The 18,608-nt window shown below is 37.8% G+C and overlaps 1 protein-coding gene across 11 annotated transcripts in view; it reads right to left on the bottom strand.

Moving 5' to 3' along the window:
* Mllt10 (MLLT10 histone lysine methyltransferase DOT1L cofactor) overlaps window positions 1-18,608 on the bottom strand; it is a 193,024-nt gene that overhangs the window by 66,566 nt on the left and 107,850 nt on the right. For 9 of the 11 annotated variants that reach the window (XM_029562886.1, XM_029562888.1, XM_029562890.1 and 6 more), the window contains 2 exons: window positions 3,415-3,480; window positions 1,277-1,532 (listed from right to left, as the gene is read on the bottom strand). In XM_029562886.1, coding sequence (XP_029418746.1) covers window positions 1,277-1,532; window positions 3,415-3,480 — 322 coding nt within the window. The remainder of the gene's footprint in view (window positions 1-1,276; window positions 1,533-3,414; window positions 3,481-18,608) is intronic. The other 2 variants (XM_029562889.1, XM_029562894.1) reach the window with 1 other exon arrangement.

The following is an 18,608-nucleotide window of genomic DNA, read 5'->3' as shown; positions in this document are numbered from 1 at the left end:
AACTCCCTGTAGCCCAAGCTGGCCTGGAACTTACTATGTAGACCAGGTTGGAATCCATCTCACAGAGATCCCACTGCCTCTGCGTCCTGAATGCTGGGACTTCAAATGTGTGTACTACCAGGCCTAGCCTTGAATATGCTTTTATTTATTTATTTTTAAATATTTGATTTATTAATTTTTTATGCGTATGAGTGTTTTGCCTGCATGTAGGTAGGTGCACCCATGTCATGTAATGCCCATGGAGGTCAGAAGAGTGTGTCAGATTCCTTGGAACTAGAGTTAAGGATGGTTGTTAGCTACCACGTGGGTACTGGGAATTGAACCTGGGATGCGAACCCAGGAGCTCTGCAAGAGCAGCCAGTGCTTTTAACTGTGGAGCCATCACTCCAGCCCCTGAATATACGTTTAAATGAGAGACCAAGAAACTTTTGAAATCTACACATTCAAATACTCCTGTGAGATTTTGGATGTAAGTTAACAGATGCTTCAACAAAAATGAATGATAGTTTCCTCATTTACTTCTAAAGGAACAAATACTTCTGCTATCTCCAAGTTTTAACATTTGTTTTTCAAAATATTTATGCTCATATTAAAAATGACATAAAGAAATTACACAGTTACACATTCTAAAATTTAGCAGTTACTGTTTTCCATTAAATGGGGTTGCCATAAAAATACAGCAAGCCCAGTCACAGTTCAATTTCAGTTTAAAACTTAGCAATATTTGGAAAACACACTAAATTATTATTCACTGTCTATCTGAAATTCACATATAAATGGGCATCCTGTAAAAGCAGGGGCATGAACACAGCAGGTGGGAGGACTGAGAAGACTCCTCTTTGAACTCAAGCTTTTAATAGTTGCATGGTAAAACTGCTCAGTCTTACTGACCTACTAAGATATAAATGCTCTCAGGTTTCATTAGGAAAGGTAAATAAAAACATCTTATGGAAAAAGAATTGCTTTGCTAAAGGAGAAAAACTCCATCGTTGTTTTTCTCTAAAATCTTAATCTTTATTCCACAACTATTTAAACATTAAAACTATAGTTTTACTTTAAAAGCATAAATCATTACATATAAACAGAGCAAATGGTCTGGAAACATTTTAAAAGAATGCACTACTTTTGGAAGTAATACTATCCTATCAGCTAAATACATAATAACCTAGAAAAAGTATTAGTTTAAAGTTTAAAAAAAGAATACTCTTACAGAGCATTAACTAACTACTACTGACTATCAGAACAAATGTTTTAACTAAAATGCCGTAATTAATACCTTGTGGAAAGGGACTAGCTGCAGACACAGTGGTTCCTGAATTTCTTCCACCACCAGGCTTCCTTCCCCTTTGACCTGAGTTGTGAGCTGAAGATTTCTTCCCTTTGCCCTCTGACCCTCTAGTTTCTGAAACATCTTTTCCACTAGAGGTGTGTGCAGAGACTTCCTGGAAATTGGCATTTGTAAATCGTGCTGTGGTATCTTCCAGGCGCTTCAATGATCCTGATACAGAGCTGCTGCTACCGGATGTGTAAGTCTAACATTTTGATTCAAAAAAAGTAAAAGGAAAAAAAAAAAGATTATATTTGGCCACAGAAAACAATAGCATACTAAGTACTAAACTTTTAAGACAAACATAAAAGTTTCAGACCTAAAAGTAAGTCAGTACAACAAAGAAAATCATGCAAAAACAATTACTGAAGATCTATTTTAACTTTTCAGTTGTTTACTATACATAAGGATCAAGCCCAGGGCCTTTCAAATTTGAGGCAAGCACTACACCACTTACTCAACATCACATACTCTTCAACCATTTTTACACACAGTACAGTTTACAAGATAACTGTTTAAAAGTCAGACTGCAGCAATTAATAGCAATTCACATTAGTCATATATTTTAAATAATACAAAGAAACATCAAATGTATTCATTTCCAAAACATTATTTCGACCAAGGCTCTGCCCTAGGAGAGAACAAGAACATCTGAAGAATTCTGATGACAGCTACTATTTTTAAAAAGATCAAATCATTTGAAATAGAGATCCTGTTTCCAAATTGATGGAAAATGTGCATGCGTGCTTATGTATGTATATAGCAGAGGTAAGATTATTATTACTATACTAAAAATTGATTCTCTTTCAACCTCTTTGATATGTTACTAGGAAAAAGCAAAATAAAACTATTTAAACAACTAGCTTCTAGGCTTAGCAATTAAATAACAAGGTATAGAGCTGGAGAGATGGTTCAGCAGTTAAGAGCACTGGCTGCTCTTACAGAGAACCTGGGTTTAGTTCCCAGCACTCACATGGCAGCTAAAACCATCTGTAACTCCAGTTCCAGGGGATCTCATGCCCTCTTCTTACCTCTGTGGGCACTGCATGATACGGGTGTACTTACATGTAGGCAATACACTCATACACATAAAATTTAAAGGCAGAAGCAGGCATATCTCTGTGAATTCAAGGCCAGCCTGGTCTACACAGTGAGTTCCAGGACACCTGGGGCTACAGGGAGATGATGTCTCAAAAAGACTCAAAAAAAAAAAAAAAAAAAAAATGCATATGTATATATATCAAGATACGCCCAAATAATGGCAAATTAAATGAGGTGAATGTCTACTGCACCACATGTACGCTAATTAACATGCTTCAAAATGAAAAGCTCATAAAATCCCTCAGGAGCAAGGATTTTTAAATATCACTATTATATTCATACAAGTAACTGAAGTGCTTAAGTTCACTAGTGACTTGAACATAATTGGCACTGAATTTTTGATGAATAAATATCTGTAATGCAGCTAATATGGAACTTCTGGTGTAAAAATGAAAAAAAAATCTGAAGATAATGCAAATATTGAGCTACCTTCTCAGTTTGACAAAGATAAATTTGAAAACTGGGAAGGTAATAGGAAAATCAATTTTCAAAATGGTTGATGATTTTTGCATAAAGAATGTTCAAAAGAAGGACTAAAGGTCTTTAATCCCAGCACTTGGGAGGCAGAGACCAGCCTGGTCTACATAGTGAATTCAAGGCCAGCTGGGGTTAGGGAGAACCTGCCTCAAACAAAACAACATGCCCCCCCGCAAAAAAGATTAAGATAAATTTATAAACATTTTGTTTAATCTTTATTGCTACTTTTCTACTACATGTCCTGATGCAAAACCTCATCATCTCTTTGCCAATGATAGATTTTTCAACAATAAATACTATATTATCTCATAAAAACAAAAGTCACTGCTCTAACAAACTGCAATCCACAAGCAAGAACAAAGGCTTCAAAGTTTAGCAGGAAAAACAAAATCCATTTAACAAACCAATCACATTAAGCTGATGAAATTTCATGGCTTACTTTAGAAACATGAAATCTTTTCCAAGCTCCAGGTCAATTTGGAAACTACCCCACCTCATTTTTCAAATACCTTTTTCCAATTACTTGAGTTGATCCTGAGGTTCTCTACTCCTCTCACATCTGATCCTTGTACGACCTAGTAAAGTTTAAAAGTCATCTAAGAAAACACTGTGGTGTTCACTCATGGGCTTTGTGCAAGTATCAAATAAAGAATGGAGAAAAACAAATACTATGAATGGAAATATGCCATCTGCTTCCATAGAACAAGTCAGAAATCAGGGGTAGTCAATTCTCCCATTTTCATTGTTTTCCCCTTCCTTTTGGTCTTTTTCAGACGGGGTCTCTTTGTAGTCCCAGTTGGCCTCGAACTCACAGAGATCCCTCTGTCTCTGTCTTCCAAGTGCTGGGATTAAAGGCAAGCACCACTATGCCTGGCCCTGTCAATTATTTAATGGAATGTCCCGTTTATTTAATGGAATGTCCTTTTTTTTACTCAACAGAATAAGTCTGCCTACAAAAATCAATACAAACATGACATTTCTAAAGAAAAAAAAAAATACTAGAAAGGGATAAATGGATTAAACAAATCAAAATTAAAAGACCGAAAAAGAAAAATCACATTAAATAATTGAATATTTTAGTTTAAAATATTTTTCTAGGCCTTCTAAATTTCTCAAAGGTATCCGGGACTTAATATGGAAAAAAATTAGCTAAAGATTTTATGGTTTTTGTTTAAGTATTTTATTATTATTTTTAATGTGTATGAGTGTATTGCCTGCGTGTATGTGAGTGCACCTGTGTCATGCAATGTCGCAGAGGTCAGAAGAGGGCTTCGGATTCCCCTGGAACTGGAGTTAAGGAAGGTTCATTGCCGCCATGTGGGTGTTGGGAATTGAAGCCAGGTCTCCTTCAAGAGCAGTCAGTGCTCTTAACCACTGAGCCATCTTTCCAGACCCGTTATATTTTTAAAAATAACACACAATGGCTGGGCTCATGCCTTTAATTCCAGCACTTAGAAGGCAAAGGCAGGCGGATCTTTGTGAGTTCCAGGCCAGCTGGGGCTACTGGGAGACCCTGTCTCAAAAAGGCAAAAAAAGAAAATAATAAATAAATAAATAAATAAATAAATAAATAAATAAATAAATAAATAAAATTAAAAAACACAATGAACTGCCTATACCCCAAAGGTTACACAGGTTTCATTCAGAGAAAGGACCCTGAACTAAACTCTATTTTATTTTAGCTATTTTATCTATTATTTTTATTTTATATGCTTTGACAGGTATGTAAATGCACATGTGCATGCAATGGCCTGCTGAAGTCAGAAGAGGGTATCAGATGGCCTAAAATGGAGTTGTAGACCATTGTTAGCTGCCATGTGGGTGCTAGGAATTGAACATGGGTCCTCTGGAAGAATAACAAGTGTTGTTAACCACTGAGCCATCACTCCAGCCCCCAAACCTATATTTTAAAGGTAATTGAAAAGTATTTGTGCTAGGCATTGGTGGCAGAGGCAGGCTAATCTCTGTGAGATCAAGGCCAGCCTGATCTTCCAGGCCAGTTGTGTCTACAAGGAGACCCTATCTCAAGAAATAGCTAAGGAATTCCCATATAAACAATCCATTAGCTCAAATTAAAGGACAATAATGTTTAAAAGAAGAATAGAAGGAGGTACTGAGTGAGCCTGAGGCTAAATTCACAAAGTTGTCAGGTCAGTTTACCACCCTATAGTCCTTTCATAGGATTAGAAAAGTCTCACTGCAAATAATAGGTAAGTAGGTAGGGAGGGAGAGAGAGAAGAGAGAGAGGAGGGGGGGGGGAGAGGGGAGAAGGGGGGGAGAAATAGATAGGTTGCAGAGATGCTCTGTGGTTAAGAGCTCTCACTTCTCTTGCAGATGACCCAGGTTCCTTTCCAAACACTGACATGGTGGCTAACAACTATCCATAACTCCAGTTCTAGGGGATCCGATACCCTCTTCTGGCCTCCATAGACACGCACATGGTTCATTTACATACATGCAGGCAAAACACTCAGACAATAAATAAAAATTTCAAAAGAAAATCTCACTGCTGAAGATCTTATAAAAATATTTGCTCTAGCAAGGCATGGTAGCACATGCCTTTAATTCCAGCACTGGGGAGGCAGAGGCAGGTGGATCTGTGAGTTCAAGGCCAGCCTGATCTATGTAGTGAGCTTCAGGCTAGCTGGGGCTACAGAAAAGACCCTATCTCAAAAAAACCAAAAAAAAAAAAAAAAATTGCTCTTCATTCAATTTCTTCAACCACAAAATGCAAAAGTGCTTCATTTGGTACTTGCTAAAGTTTGGATTTGAGGTGTCTCAAAAAGGTTTGGATTTGAGGTGTCTTTAAGGCTTGGCTGAGGCCTGTGTTAGTGGAACCTACAGATGCTGAGCCTACAGGAAGTACGTTAGGTTTCTGTGCACATTACTCTGAAAGAGATACTGGGGACCACAGCCCCTCTCCCTAGCTCCTTGATGGCTGGCTACCATGAGATGAACAGATGTCTTCCACTGTGTGCTTTTGCCACTATGTGTGCACTAGGACAACAAGGCCCAAAGCCATGAGGCCAAGCAAGTCCGAACGGAGACTTCAGAACTGTGAGCAAGATGAGCCTTTCCTCCATGTAAGCAGCCATCTCAGATAACTGCAACGGTAAGCTGCAAGAATGTGCACAACTGAAGGCAATGCAGTCTTTATTATCTTCTCCATTAGAAATAACACTGGCTATGGAGCTGTAATTTGAATTCCTTAATTAGGGAGCTGGAGAGATGGCTCAGCGGTTAAGAACATTGGTTGTTCTTACAGAAGACTCAAGTTCGAATCCCAGCAACCACATGACAGCTAACAACCATCCGTTACCTCCAGTTCCAGGGGATCTGACAGCCTCTTCTGTTCTCCGAGGGCACTGCACGACATGGGTGCACTTACCTACCTGCAGGCAATACACTCATACACATAAAAATAAAAATAAATAAATAGAGCTGGGCATGGTGGCACATGCCTACTGTAGTCCCAGCACTTGGGAGGCAGAGGCAGGCAGATCTCTGTGAGTTCAAGGCCAGATTGGTCTACATAAGTGAGTTCCAGGACAGCTGGGGCTACAGGGAGACCCTGTCTCAAAAGGTTCAAAAATAAATAAATAAATAATTTTTAAAAGAATTCCTTAATTAGTGCATGAAAATGCTAGACCAGTGATTTATAGGCAACTTATGAGTAATTAAGAATGTGGTTTTTGTTTTATGGTCAGCTTCTATCATTAGGTATCTAATAAGATTTAACACTAACATACTTAAAATGTCTTTAATTGAAAACAAAAACTATTCCCTACTTCAACAAAGAAAATTACATTTATAATGAAGGGATGATTCTGGAATAGGTAACCAAAGATAATTCAGCTCTAATTTTACTTAATAAATAAGAGCCCAAATTTTTACTAGGTCAATCCTGAAGAATCCAGTATAGAAACTATCTAACATGACTCACAGAAATGAGACATTTTAAACAAACAAAAGATTAGTGCGTTATGAACCTTAAGTATCCTAATATACATGATGCTTTGGAATACAAAAAAAGAAACCTGATAGGGAGGTGAAAAAACCAGCAATTTTTTAATGATGAAAATAATAAGCTCACATATCTAAGAAGTTCAACTAACCCTAAGAACAAGAAGCATAAAGAAAACTCCCTTAACACAACGTATTATCAAACTGTTTATCGCTAAGAGCTAAAAAGAAAAGAAAAAATTTAAGCCAAGATTTTCTTTTTTTAAAGAATGCCCTATGTATTTACTACAAAGCAACTTTGTCCCTGAAAATACAGGAATCAAGGAAAGAAGAATAGTAGTACAAGAAACTGTCCATCTATGGGGCTGGGCAAGGTGGTACACGCCTTTAATCTCAGTACTTGAAAGGCAGAGGCATATGGATCTCTTTGAGCTTCCTAGAGACAGGCTTTCTCACTGAATGTACAGCAAAGCTGGTTCTAATGAGCCCCAGTTGTCTACCTGTTTCCATCCTCCATAGTGGTGGGGTTACAGGCAAATGTACAACTACAATCAGCTTTTTATATGTGTTCTGAGGTCCTATGCTTGCACAGAAAACATTCCTACCTGCTGAACCATCTCCAGCCACCTGTAAAACTATCCCCTTAACATTTATTGGCCTGAATTATTCTATGTAGATCAGGCTGGCCTCAAATTCAAGAGGCATGATAGCACATGCCTTTTATCCCAGCAATCAAGAGACAGAAGCAGGTGGATCTCTGTGAACTCGAGGCTAGCCAGGTCTACATAGTGAGACCCTGTCTCAAAAAAATACAAAAAGAAAACAAGAACCAGTCATGCATGTGATCTATAAGAAACCTATTTCTGATGGTTACTCTCCATCATCAACCTGATGAGATCTACAACCACCTGGGAAATGAGTCTATGGGCATGCCTGTGGGGTTATCCTAATCAGGTCAACTGAGTTATAAAGACTTGGATGTGGCACCACTTCTTGGGCTGGAATCCTGGATTGTACAAAAAGGGGGAAGTTAGATCAGCACACGCATTCACCTCCTGCTTCCTGACTGCAGGTGCAATGTGACCAGTACCTCAAGCTCCTGCCACCATGACTTTTGTGCCCTGAAAGACAGTAGTACTCTGAAACCAAAGCCAAAATAAACTCTTTGTTCCTTACGTTGCTTTTGTCATTTTATTACAGCAAACAAAGTAGGATATTACATAATGATAAAGGGATCAAGACTTCAGTATGTAACCAGCAATGAAGCATCCAATGCCATAGCTGGGAACATTAACACATTAACACTGAAGGGGGTCATATCAGAAGGGTATAGACCCATAAGACAGAAATCACTGAGGAACATAATATCATCATTAATCAATAATACACAATCAATACTCATAGACTGTTTCATTCAGCAACAGCAGACTCCACATTCCTCCAAACTCACATTTAACAGTCACAAAGATGGTCTGTATTCTGGATCGTAAAACACACCTTGACAAATTTAAAGACTAGGAGCCATATAACGTTAGCTTTCCTCTCGGCTCACAAGAGAATCAAAAAATCAAAAGAAAGATAGCTAGAAAATCTGAAAATACACAAAAAGTAAACATCATACACACAAAAAAATGGGGGATGCAATGAAAACAGAGCTTCAGGAGAAATTTATAGCAAGGAATATACATATCAGGAAAGTATATTTAGTAGGTTATAAACCAATCAACTAATCCTAAAGTAAGCAGAAGAAAAATAGTAACAATCAGCAGCAATTAGCTGGGTGTGGCACTCACCTTCATGCAATCCTAGCATGGGAGAGGCAGTGGCAAGAGCTTCTGGCCAGCCTAGGCTGGACTCTGCCTCAAAAGCAAATGAACAAGCAAACAAACATTCTATAACATTAAGAACAAAAGCCACAGAAATTGAAAACAGGAAATCAACAGAGAAAAATCAATATGATCAAAAAAAGTCCCCTAACCAAAGAGAAGACAATTATTAATGACAGAATTGAAACAAGGGTTGTCTTAAATTCTTTTCCTGTTGCTATTATAAAATAATAGTCTTAACAAAAGGGATAAGAGTTTATTTTGGTAACAGTTCAAGGTACAGTCCATCAGGGCAGAGAAGTCAGGGCAAACCGGAACTTGAAGCAGCTGCATGTCCAATCTACCATCAGGAAGCAAAGGAGGATACATGCCTGGACTCAGCTACCTCCTCCATCTTTCTCATTCAGTCCAGAAACCAGCTCAGGAAACACTGCTACTCATACACAGGGTAGGTCTTCCCACCTCATTTGCAATCAAGGCAGTCAGTCTCCTTCGACACACACAGAGGTCCCTTTCCTAGAAGATTCTAGATCTTGTCAAGTTGACAATCAATACTAATCATCACAGAGGCTATCGCTACAGTTACCACAGACATTAAATGGGTAAAAGAGGAATAGTATGAACAATTCTGAGGTCACAAGTCCACACATTAATAAATACGTGAATAGGGCCTTTATTTAGTTTTAAAAAGCACTATTAGTAATCTTCTAAAACCAAAGTACCAAGCATAAATGAGTTCACTGGTAAATTCCATCAATTTATCAGAAACTATGCAAATTCTCTACAATCTATTCCAGAACACACAGCTTCACAACCACAGACTACAGATGGAAAATCCTCATCAAAATACTAGCAAATCAAATCCAGTAATATACTAAGAGCACTAACTCCTATAATCTACCACATTAACAAGGCAAAGAAAAACCATGTGTTCATATTACTACAGAAAGAAAAAGCATTTGAGAAAAATCAATGCTTATTCATGACTTAAAAACCAAACTGAAACTAAACTCTTAACAAGGAATAGAAGCAAACCTCTTCAATTTGATAAAGAAATGTGAATCTGATAAAGGACTTGCAACCAGAATACAGAAAATCTCAGAAAAAGTTAATTATAAAAAACAAAACAACCCACACTCGACAGCAGCCACCAAGTTGATCCAACTTTTCTCCTTCAGGCTCCTTCTTCAAACATGTCTGACAAACCCAATATGGCTGAGATCGAGAAATTCGACAAGTAGAAACTGAAGGCAGAAGAAAGATTCGAAAAGAAGCAAGTGGGCGGCGAGTCGTGATGAGGCAAGCAGTGCCCATACGCACTGAACACTCCACAAGCACTGCCTTCTTGTTCACTTCCAGCTGTTTAACTTGGTAAGATGCAGAGGCCGAGTCAAGTTTAACTGACTGTGCTGCCCCTTTCACATCAAAGAATCGATAACTACTGACAACGATGGCGGGCCTGACTTTCCCACCTGCCCATCTGGCTAAGAAGGAAGGAAAAGAACTTGCATGTTGATGAATGAAAAAGCTGGGTGGGAGGTAGTAAAATTTAGAATAAAATTCAAGATGGTCCAAGGTATGGGGCAAGCTGTAAAAGGCAGTTTAATCAGAATGCCATTTTTTTATTCAAATGATTTTAATTACTGGAATGCCATTTTTCAATCCGCAAATAAAGTTTTCAAACCTGAAAAAAAAAAAAAAAGCCAATAAAGTGGGGCAAGTAGTGGTGAAATCTGAATAGACATGTCACCATGGAAACAAAGGGCAAATACTGTACAATACCCACCATGTGACCCAACCATTCCACTGCTTGAAATTTAGTAAAGAGAAATGAAAGCACATAACTATGTAAGACTTGTACAATGTTCACAGCAGCTTTATGTATAACAGCTCAGCTAAGTGTGTTCACCAACTACTGAATGGGCAAGCAAGTTATGTTACATCCATACAACCGTAAAGACAACTGCAAAAATGTACCAACTACTGAAACACACAACATGGCTCAATCTCATGCTGAATGAAAGCAAAAAAGGTTTGTACTGTATTGTTTCTACTTTGAAACTCGACAGAAAGGAGATCATTAGTAATCTGAGCAGGGACAGAAATGAGACTAGGAAAACAGAGGACGTGATTAAAAGGCATTACAAAGAAACTTTGCCTATGACTATGGAAATAGTTTTGCTAATATACACAAATGAAAATTTATCCCAAGTTTTACTTGAAGGGTTGGAGAGATGGCCCTGCGACAAAGAGCACTGGCTACTCTTGCAGAGGACTTGGGCTTGGTTCCCAGTACCCACATGGCAGGTAAGAGCCACTGTAACTCCAGTTTCAAACAATGCAACACCCTCTTCTGACCTCTCCAGGCATTGTAGACATATGATGCACTTACATGCATACAAAACTCTCACACACATAAAATAAAAATTTTTAAACTTTTTTTAAAAACTTTTTTAAAACTTTTTTTTTTATGGTGGGTGTACTGGAACATGTCTTTATTTTCAGCACAGGGGCAGGGGGATCTCTGTGACAGCAAAGTCAGACTGGCCTGCATATGGAGTTCCAGGCCAACTGGGATTATAGAGACCCATTTCTCAAATTTCATTAAGAAAGCACTTATTTTACAAAAATAGTTTTGTTTTATATTCAAAAACTGGTACATGGCTAAGGGTAGAGCTCAGAAGGAGAGGACTGGCCTAATATGAATGATGCCTGGCATTCCAATTCCACAAAAAAGGAGGAAGGGAGTAAAGGAGGGAGATCTTCTTTATCCTCCCTTAAAAATATTGCAAAAACAGTCTGGAAACATAGCTCAGTGGCTTAAGAACATTCACTATTGTTGCATAGGTCTGGGGTGTGATTCCTAGTACCCACATAGGGGTTCAAAACTGCCTTAACTCCAGTCAGATAGAATCCAACACCCTCTTTTGACCTCCTGCATGCACATAGTATATATACATAAACTCAGATGCACACACACACATGCACATATATTTTAAAAATATGTATCTAGGGGCTAGAGGGATACAGCAGTTATGAGCACTGACTGCTCTTGCAGAAGACCTGGGTTTGATTCCCAGTACCTACATAGCGGCTACGAACCATCCTTAACTCCAGTCTCAGCGGAATCCGAAGCCCTCTTCTGATCTCCATGGCACTGCATGACACGGGCGCACTCACATACATGCGGGCAATACACTCGTATGCATAAAATTAAAATAATAAATAAAATATTAAAAAATATATGTATCTAAAGAGACAGAAGAAAATCAGATTGAGGGCAGAAAATCTTCAGGTGGTAGGGGAACTGACCGAATGCACACACACTTGAAAGAGCTGGGGTTATTGAATTAAAATCCCAATATTTACTATGATGGTCAGAAAAAAACTACTATGTCTATTATTAGAAAATCATGAGAAGTGATGCACTGAATAAAGATTACTTGTAAAGGTTATCAGGTTGAAGTTGTTATAAATTTGAAAACAGAACTAGATGAGGCTTTAAAGTATCTAGAAAGTTTTTAGAAAAAACAATGGCACCAAGCAATTCTCCAAAAATCAAAAGCAAAGACTTTTTCTCCCTTTATCTTCCTTGGCAACATCTGTTCTACTATGAAAAGAAAAAACTGAGGTTCCAACTGCTCAGAAAAGCTGAGCATGGTACATACCTTTAATTCTAGCACTTAGGAGGCATGAAGATCTCTGAGAGAACCTGAAACCTAGACCAATCAGCTTTACATACCCAATAGGAAAACAACCAAAGCACACCAGTGATACAAACAGAAGCAGATTTCAACTCAACAAAGGAAGGCTTGAGTTTCATACCAGAATTACAAACAACTAAAGAAATCTACACACCAAAATCACAACAGACAAATAATACGGAAAACCAAAACAGTATGTTCCCACCAAACTCCAGCAGTCGAAAGAAGAACCCCCTAGAGATAACCTGGAATTTAAAAGATCATAAACATGACCAAAGAATTCAACAAATTTAGGGGACTGGAGAGATGGCTCAGTGGTTAAGAACACTGGTTGTTCTTGCAGAAGACCCGGGTTTGAATCCCAGCACCCACATGGCAGCTAACAACTGTCTGTAACTCCAGTTTCAGGGGATCTGACAGTCTCTTCTGTCCTCTGTGGGCACTGTACAACATGGGTGCACTTACCTACATACAGGCAATACACGAAAATACTTAGAAGAAAAATAATATAAAATTAAAAAAACAAAAAAGAACTCAACAAGTTTAAAGAACACACGAACAAAGAAATCAAGGAACTAAAATAAGATAGAAATAAGCTTCTGACTGAATTCATAAAAGTGATAAAAATATTGAAGAAAATCCAGGATGAAATAAAGAAGTGAAAAACTCAATAAGCCAACTGAAACAACAGGAGAAAGCCTTGCTGCATTTAGAATGAATGAAATGGAAAACAGAGTATCAACTCTGGAGGATAAAGTGGAAAAATTTGACAGACTCAAGAAAAGACTATGAAAAAATTGTATAAAAAACAGAAATGGAATACACAGGAAATGTGGGACACCATGAAAAGACCAAATCTACGTATCATAGGCACAGAGGAAGGAGAAGAATTGCAAGTCAATGGTATTAACCAGATATTAAACAGGACCATAGAAGAAAATTTCCCAAAATTAAGGAAAAGCACACCCATACAAATACAAGAAGCACACAGAACACCAAACAGACAGGACCAGAAAACTCCTCACAGCTTATCATAGTAAAACCTGCAAAAGTAAAACAACTCACATAAAAGGAAAACCCATCAGAATTACAGCTGACCTATCAATACAAACCATGAAAGCCAGAAGAGCCTGGACCAAAGTATTCCCAGTTCTAAATGACCACAGATGCCAACCCAGAGCAAAACTGTCTATTATAGTTAAAGAAAGAAGAAAAATGTTCCACAATATGAATAGATTGAAAGAATCCATGTCCACAAAACCAGCCCTTCAAAGAAGACTTGAAGCAATACAAAGAATGGAGAAAGGAACAGCTATACCCCAGAAGCAACAGAAAGAAACAAAATGAAGGTATAATTGTGGAAACACAAAATCAGACAAAGAATGGAAACAGTAATCAAAATAATGGCAACCAATACATATCTTTCAATAATAACTTTAAATATCAATGGGCTGAACTCCCCAGTCAAAAGACACAGGCTAGTTGAATGGGTTAAGAAACAAAATGCATCGTTTTGTGATTTGTTAGAAAACCCATCTCATCTTCAAGGATAGTCACTACCTTAAGGTGAAAGAATGGAAAAGAATATTCCAAGCAAATGGCACTAAGAAAAAGCAGGGGTTGCAGTTATAGTATCTGACACAATAGACTTCAAAGTAAAAACTAACCAGAAGAGATAAGGAGGGTCACCTCATTCTGATCAAAAGAACAGTTAACCAAGAAGATACTACAATCCTTAACATACATGCACCAAACTCTGGTGCACCCAAATTCATAAAAACACTACAGGACTTTAAGACACACATTAACCCCAACTCAGTAATAGTAGGAGACTTCAATACCCCACTGTCTCCATAGGTCAACTAGACAAAGAATAAACAGACATCTGAAATTAAATCAAATGGAACTAATGGCCATCTACAGAATATTCCACCCAAGCACCGAAGAATACACTTTCAATTCAGCACCCCATGGAACCTTCTCCAAAATCGACCACATACTAGGGCACAAAACAAACCTCAACAAATACAAAAAAATTGAAATAACTCCATGCATTCAAACAGACCACAATGTAATAAAGCTTAAAATCAACACTGGAAGAAGCTTTAGTCACTACATGAACTCACGACGATTAAACAACACATTCCTAAACAATGAGTGGCTCAAAGGAGAAATTAAGAAATAACAGAATTCCTAGAATTCAACAAAAAGGACGATAAAACACAACAAAACCTCTGAGACACTTTAAAAGCAGTCCTAAGAGGGAAGTTTACAGCTCTAAGTGCCCACATTAGAAAATTAGAAAGAACCCAAATAAATGACCTAACACTACAACTCAAGACACTGGAAAGGCAAGAACAAATGAAACCCAAACCCAGCAGACAAGAAGAAATAACAAAAATCAGAGCAGAAATTAATGAAATAGAAACAAAGAAAAGACTACAAAGAACAAATGAATCAAAGAGCTGGTTCTTTGAAAAGCTAAATAGGACAGACAGACCTTTAGCCCAGTTAACTGAAAGAAAGGAGCAAATCCAAATCAATAAAAAAGAAAGGGGAAACATCACGACAGACACCCAAAAGATCCAGAACATTATAAGGGAATACTTTAAAAAGCCTATACTCTATTAAATTTGAAAACCTAAATGAAATGGATGGATATCTAAAATCAGGGGAACTATGAAAGGTAAACCAAGAAGAGATCAACAGTTTAAACAGACCCATAACATATAAGGAAATCGAAACAGTAATACAAAACCTCCCGACTAAAAATAAGCCCAGGCCCAGATGTATTTACAGCAGAATTCTACCAGACACTTAAAGAAGACCTCCAACCAATACTACTTAAATTATTGAAAATGATAGAAACAGAGAGGGAACGCCCAAATTTCTTCTATGAAGCCAGCATCACTCTAATACCAAAACCAGGTAAAGACACAACCAAGAAAGAAAAAAGAAAAAGTATAGATCCATGTCCTTAATGAACATAGATGCAAAAATTCTCAACAATATACTTGCAAACTGCACACAGATGTATATCAAAAAGATCATTCACCATGGTCAAGTATGCTTTATTCCAGAGATTTATGGATGGTTCAATATACACAAGTCAATAAACATCATCAATTATATAAATGGACTCAAAGACAAAAACCACGTGGTCATCTCAATAGATGCAGAAAAGGCTTTTGACAAAATTCAGCATGCATTCATGATAAAAGTTCTAAAGGGAATTGGATTGGAGGGAACATACCTCAACATAATTAAAGATGTATACAACAAACCCACAGCTAACATCATTTTAAATTGAAAAAATCTGGACGTATTCCCATTAAAATCAGGAACCAGACAAGGATGTCCACTATCTCTACTCCTTTTAAATGTAGTGCTTGAAACTCTTGCTAGAGCAGTAAGACAAGAGAAAGAAATTAAAGGAGTACTAATTAGAAAAGAAGAAGCCAAATTATCCCTTTTTGCAGATATGATATGATATATGATATGATATGATATGATATGGTATGATATGATATGATACTATCCCTAAGAGATCCCAAATATTCCCCAGAAAACTCCTAGAACTGCTCAACACTTTCAGCAAAGTGGTAGGTTACAAAATTAATCTACAGGGGCTGGAGAGATGGCTCAGCAGTTAAGAACACTGGTTGTTCTTGCAGAAGACCTGGGTTCAAATGCCAGCACCCACATGGCAGCTAACAAGTGTCTGTAACTCCAGTTCCAGGGGATCTGACAGCCTCTTCTGTCCTCCCTGGACATTGCACAACATGGGCACACTTACATGCAGGCAATACACACATACACATAAAGTAATAAATAAAAAATATTAAAAAAAAACCAAGATTAATCTACAAAATTCTGTGGCTTTTCTATATACCAATAACAAGCATTCAGAGAAAGAGTACAGAGAAACCCTCCCATTTATAATAGCTTCAAACAAAACAAAACAAAACAAAACGTAAAATATCTTGGAATAAACCTTGTCAAAGACACCAAAGATCTCTACAATGAAAATTTTAACTCTTTAAAGAAAGAGACTGAAGAAGGCACCAGGAGATAGCAGGACCTCCGACACTCGTAGATTGGAAGTATTAATATTGTGAAAATGACTGTTCTACCAAAAGCAACATATAGATTCAATGCAATCCCAATTAAAATCCCCATGACATACTTCACAGAATCAAAAAGGCATTTTTAAAAAATATTTTATTTATTTTTTATTTTATTTTATATGTTTGAGTGTACTGCCTGCATGTATGTGAGTGCACCTGTGTCGTGTAATGCCTTGGAGGTCAGAAGAGAGCTTTGGATTCCCTTGGAGCTGGAGTTAAAGATGGTTGTTAGCTGCGATGTGGGTGCTGGGAATCAAACCCAGGTCTTCTTCAAGAGCAGTCAGTGCTCTTAAGCGTTGAGCCATCTCTCCAGCCCGGAAAAAAGACATTCTTAAATTCATATGGAAACACCAAAGACCCCAGACAGCCACAGCAACCCTGAGTAGAAAGATCAATGCTGGGGGGATTACTATACCAGATCTCAAACTATACTTACTACAGCATGGCACAAAAATAGACACATAGATCAATGGAACAAAGCTCAAGATCCAAACATGAGAACACACTATTTCAGCCACCTGACATTTGACAAAGGAGCCAAGAACACACAATGGAGGAAAAACAGCATCTTTAGCAAATGGTGCTGGCAATACTGCATCTCCACCTGTAGAAGAATGAAACTAGATCCTTATCTTTCACCTTGCACAAAAGTCAACTCCAAATGATCAAAGACCTCAATGTGAAACTGGAAACCCTGAAACTATTCGGACAACAGTTGTTCAGAAATTAAGGTCAATAATCAACAAATGGGACCTCATTAAACTAAAAAGTTTCTCTATAGCAAAGGAAACAATGAATCAAATGAAGAGGAAGCCTACACAGTGGGAGAAAATCTTTACCAGCTATACATCTGAGAAAAGATTTATATCCAGAATATATAAAAATTCAAAAAACCAAAGAATCAAGAAAACAAATAACCCAATTAAAAGATGGGATAAAAATCTAAACAGGGAGTTCTCAAAGGAAGAAATAAAGATGGCTAAGAAACATCTTAAAAAGTAGTAATTAGGGAAATGCAAATTAAAACCACCCTGAGGTATCACCTTATCCTAGTCAGACTGGCTAAGATCAAGAGAAAAATGATACCAAATGCTGGCGAGGATGTGGAGAAAGAGGACCGCTCATGAACTGCTGGTGGGATTGCAAATTTGTGCAACCCCTATGGAAAGCAGTGTGGAGAACTCTTAAAAAGTAAAAATGTACCTACCCTATGACCTGGTTATATCACTCCTTGGCATATACCCAAAGGACTTATCCTATTGCAGAGACATTTGTACAACCGTGTTTGTTGCTGCTCTTTTCAGAATAGCTAGAGATGGAAGCAACCTGAGTGCCCCTCAAATGACAGTGGATAATGAAAATGTGGTGCATTTACACAATGGAATTCTACTCAGTAGTAAAGATGAAATTTGCAGGTAAACGGATAGAACTGTTACACCAAGTGAAGTAACACGGACTCAGGAAAACGGAAGATGTATGTTCTCCCTTGTTTGTAGAACTAAATCCTTATAAGTGAGTAGATATCCTGATGCATATATGCTTTGAGAGAGGCAGATATTGGGAATTGAATCCTGGGCCTTGTGTATGCCAATCATGTGTTCCTCCACTAAGCTTTATCTCCAGCTCTCCTCCAATCAGCACATCCTCTGCCCTACAGGCAGCTCCTCACACTAGTCATGTCCTAGATTTTAATACTACAGAATGATTACAATCTATCTATAACCTCTATTTCATACACTTTACCTTTGAATTATAACTCACTAGTTCTAATTCAGTCTCAAGTCCTTAAAAAATGTGTTTCCTTTAGTTTCACCAGGAACCACTGACCATTATTTATTACCCTCACCTTCTCCTTCCCTTCATTTCTTTCTGAATTTAATTACTGTGTCCATTTAATTATTGCCTCTATCACTCAAGTGCTGGGATCAAAGGCACGAGCCACCATGCCCAGCTTATTTTATTTTTAATTATGTGTATGTGTATGTGTCTGTGTGTGCATCTGTTTGGGTATGTGCACTTGAGAGGCAGAGGGCAGAGGTAGGTGAATGTCTGTGAGGTCAAGGCCAGCTGCATCTCCATAGCA

Source organism: Nannospalax galili, unplaced genomic scaffold (assembly GCF_000622305.1).
Source record: "Nannospalax galili isolate Female #2095 unplaced genomic scaffold, S.galili_v1.0 scaffold14, whole genome shotgun sequence".
In the NCBI taxonomy this organism is placed as follows: Eukaryota; Metazoa; Chordata; class Mammalia; order Rodentia; family Spalacidae; genus Nannospalax; species Nannospalax galili.
The sequence above is the reverse complement of the archived record's forward strand: the minus strand, read 5'-3'. Positions and strand labels throughout refer to the sequence as shown.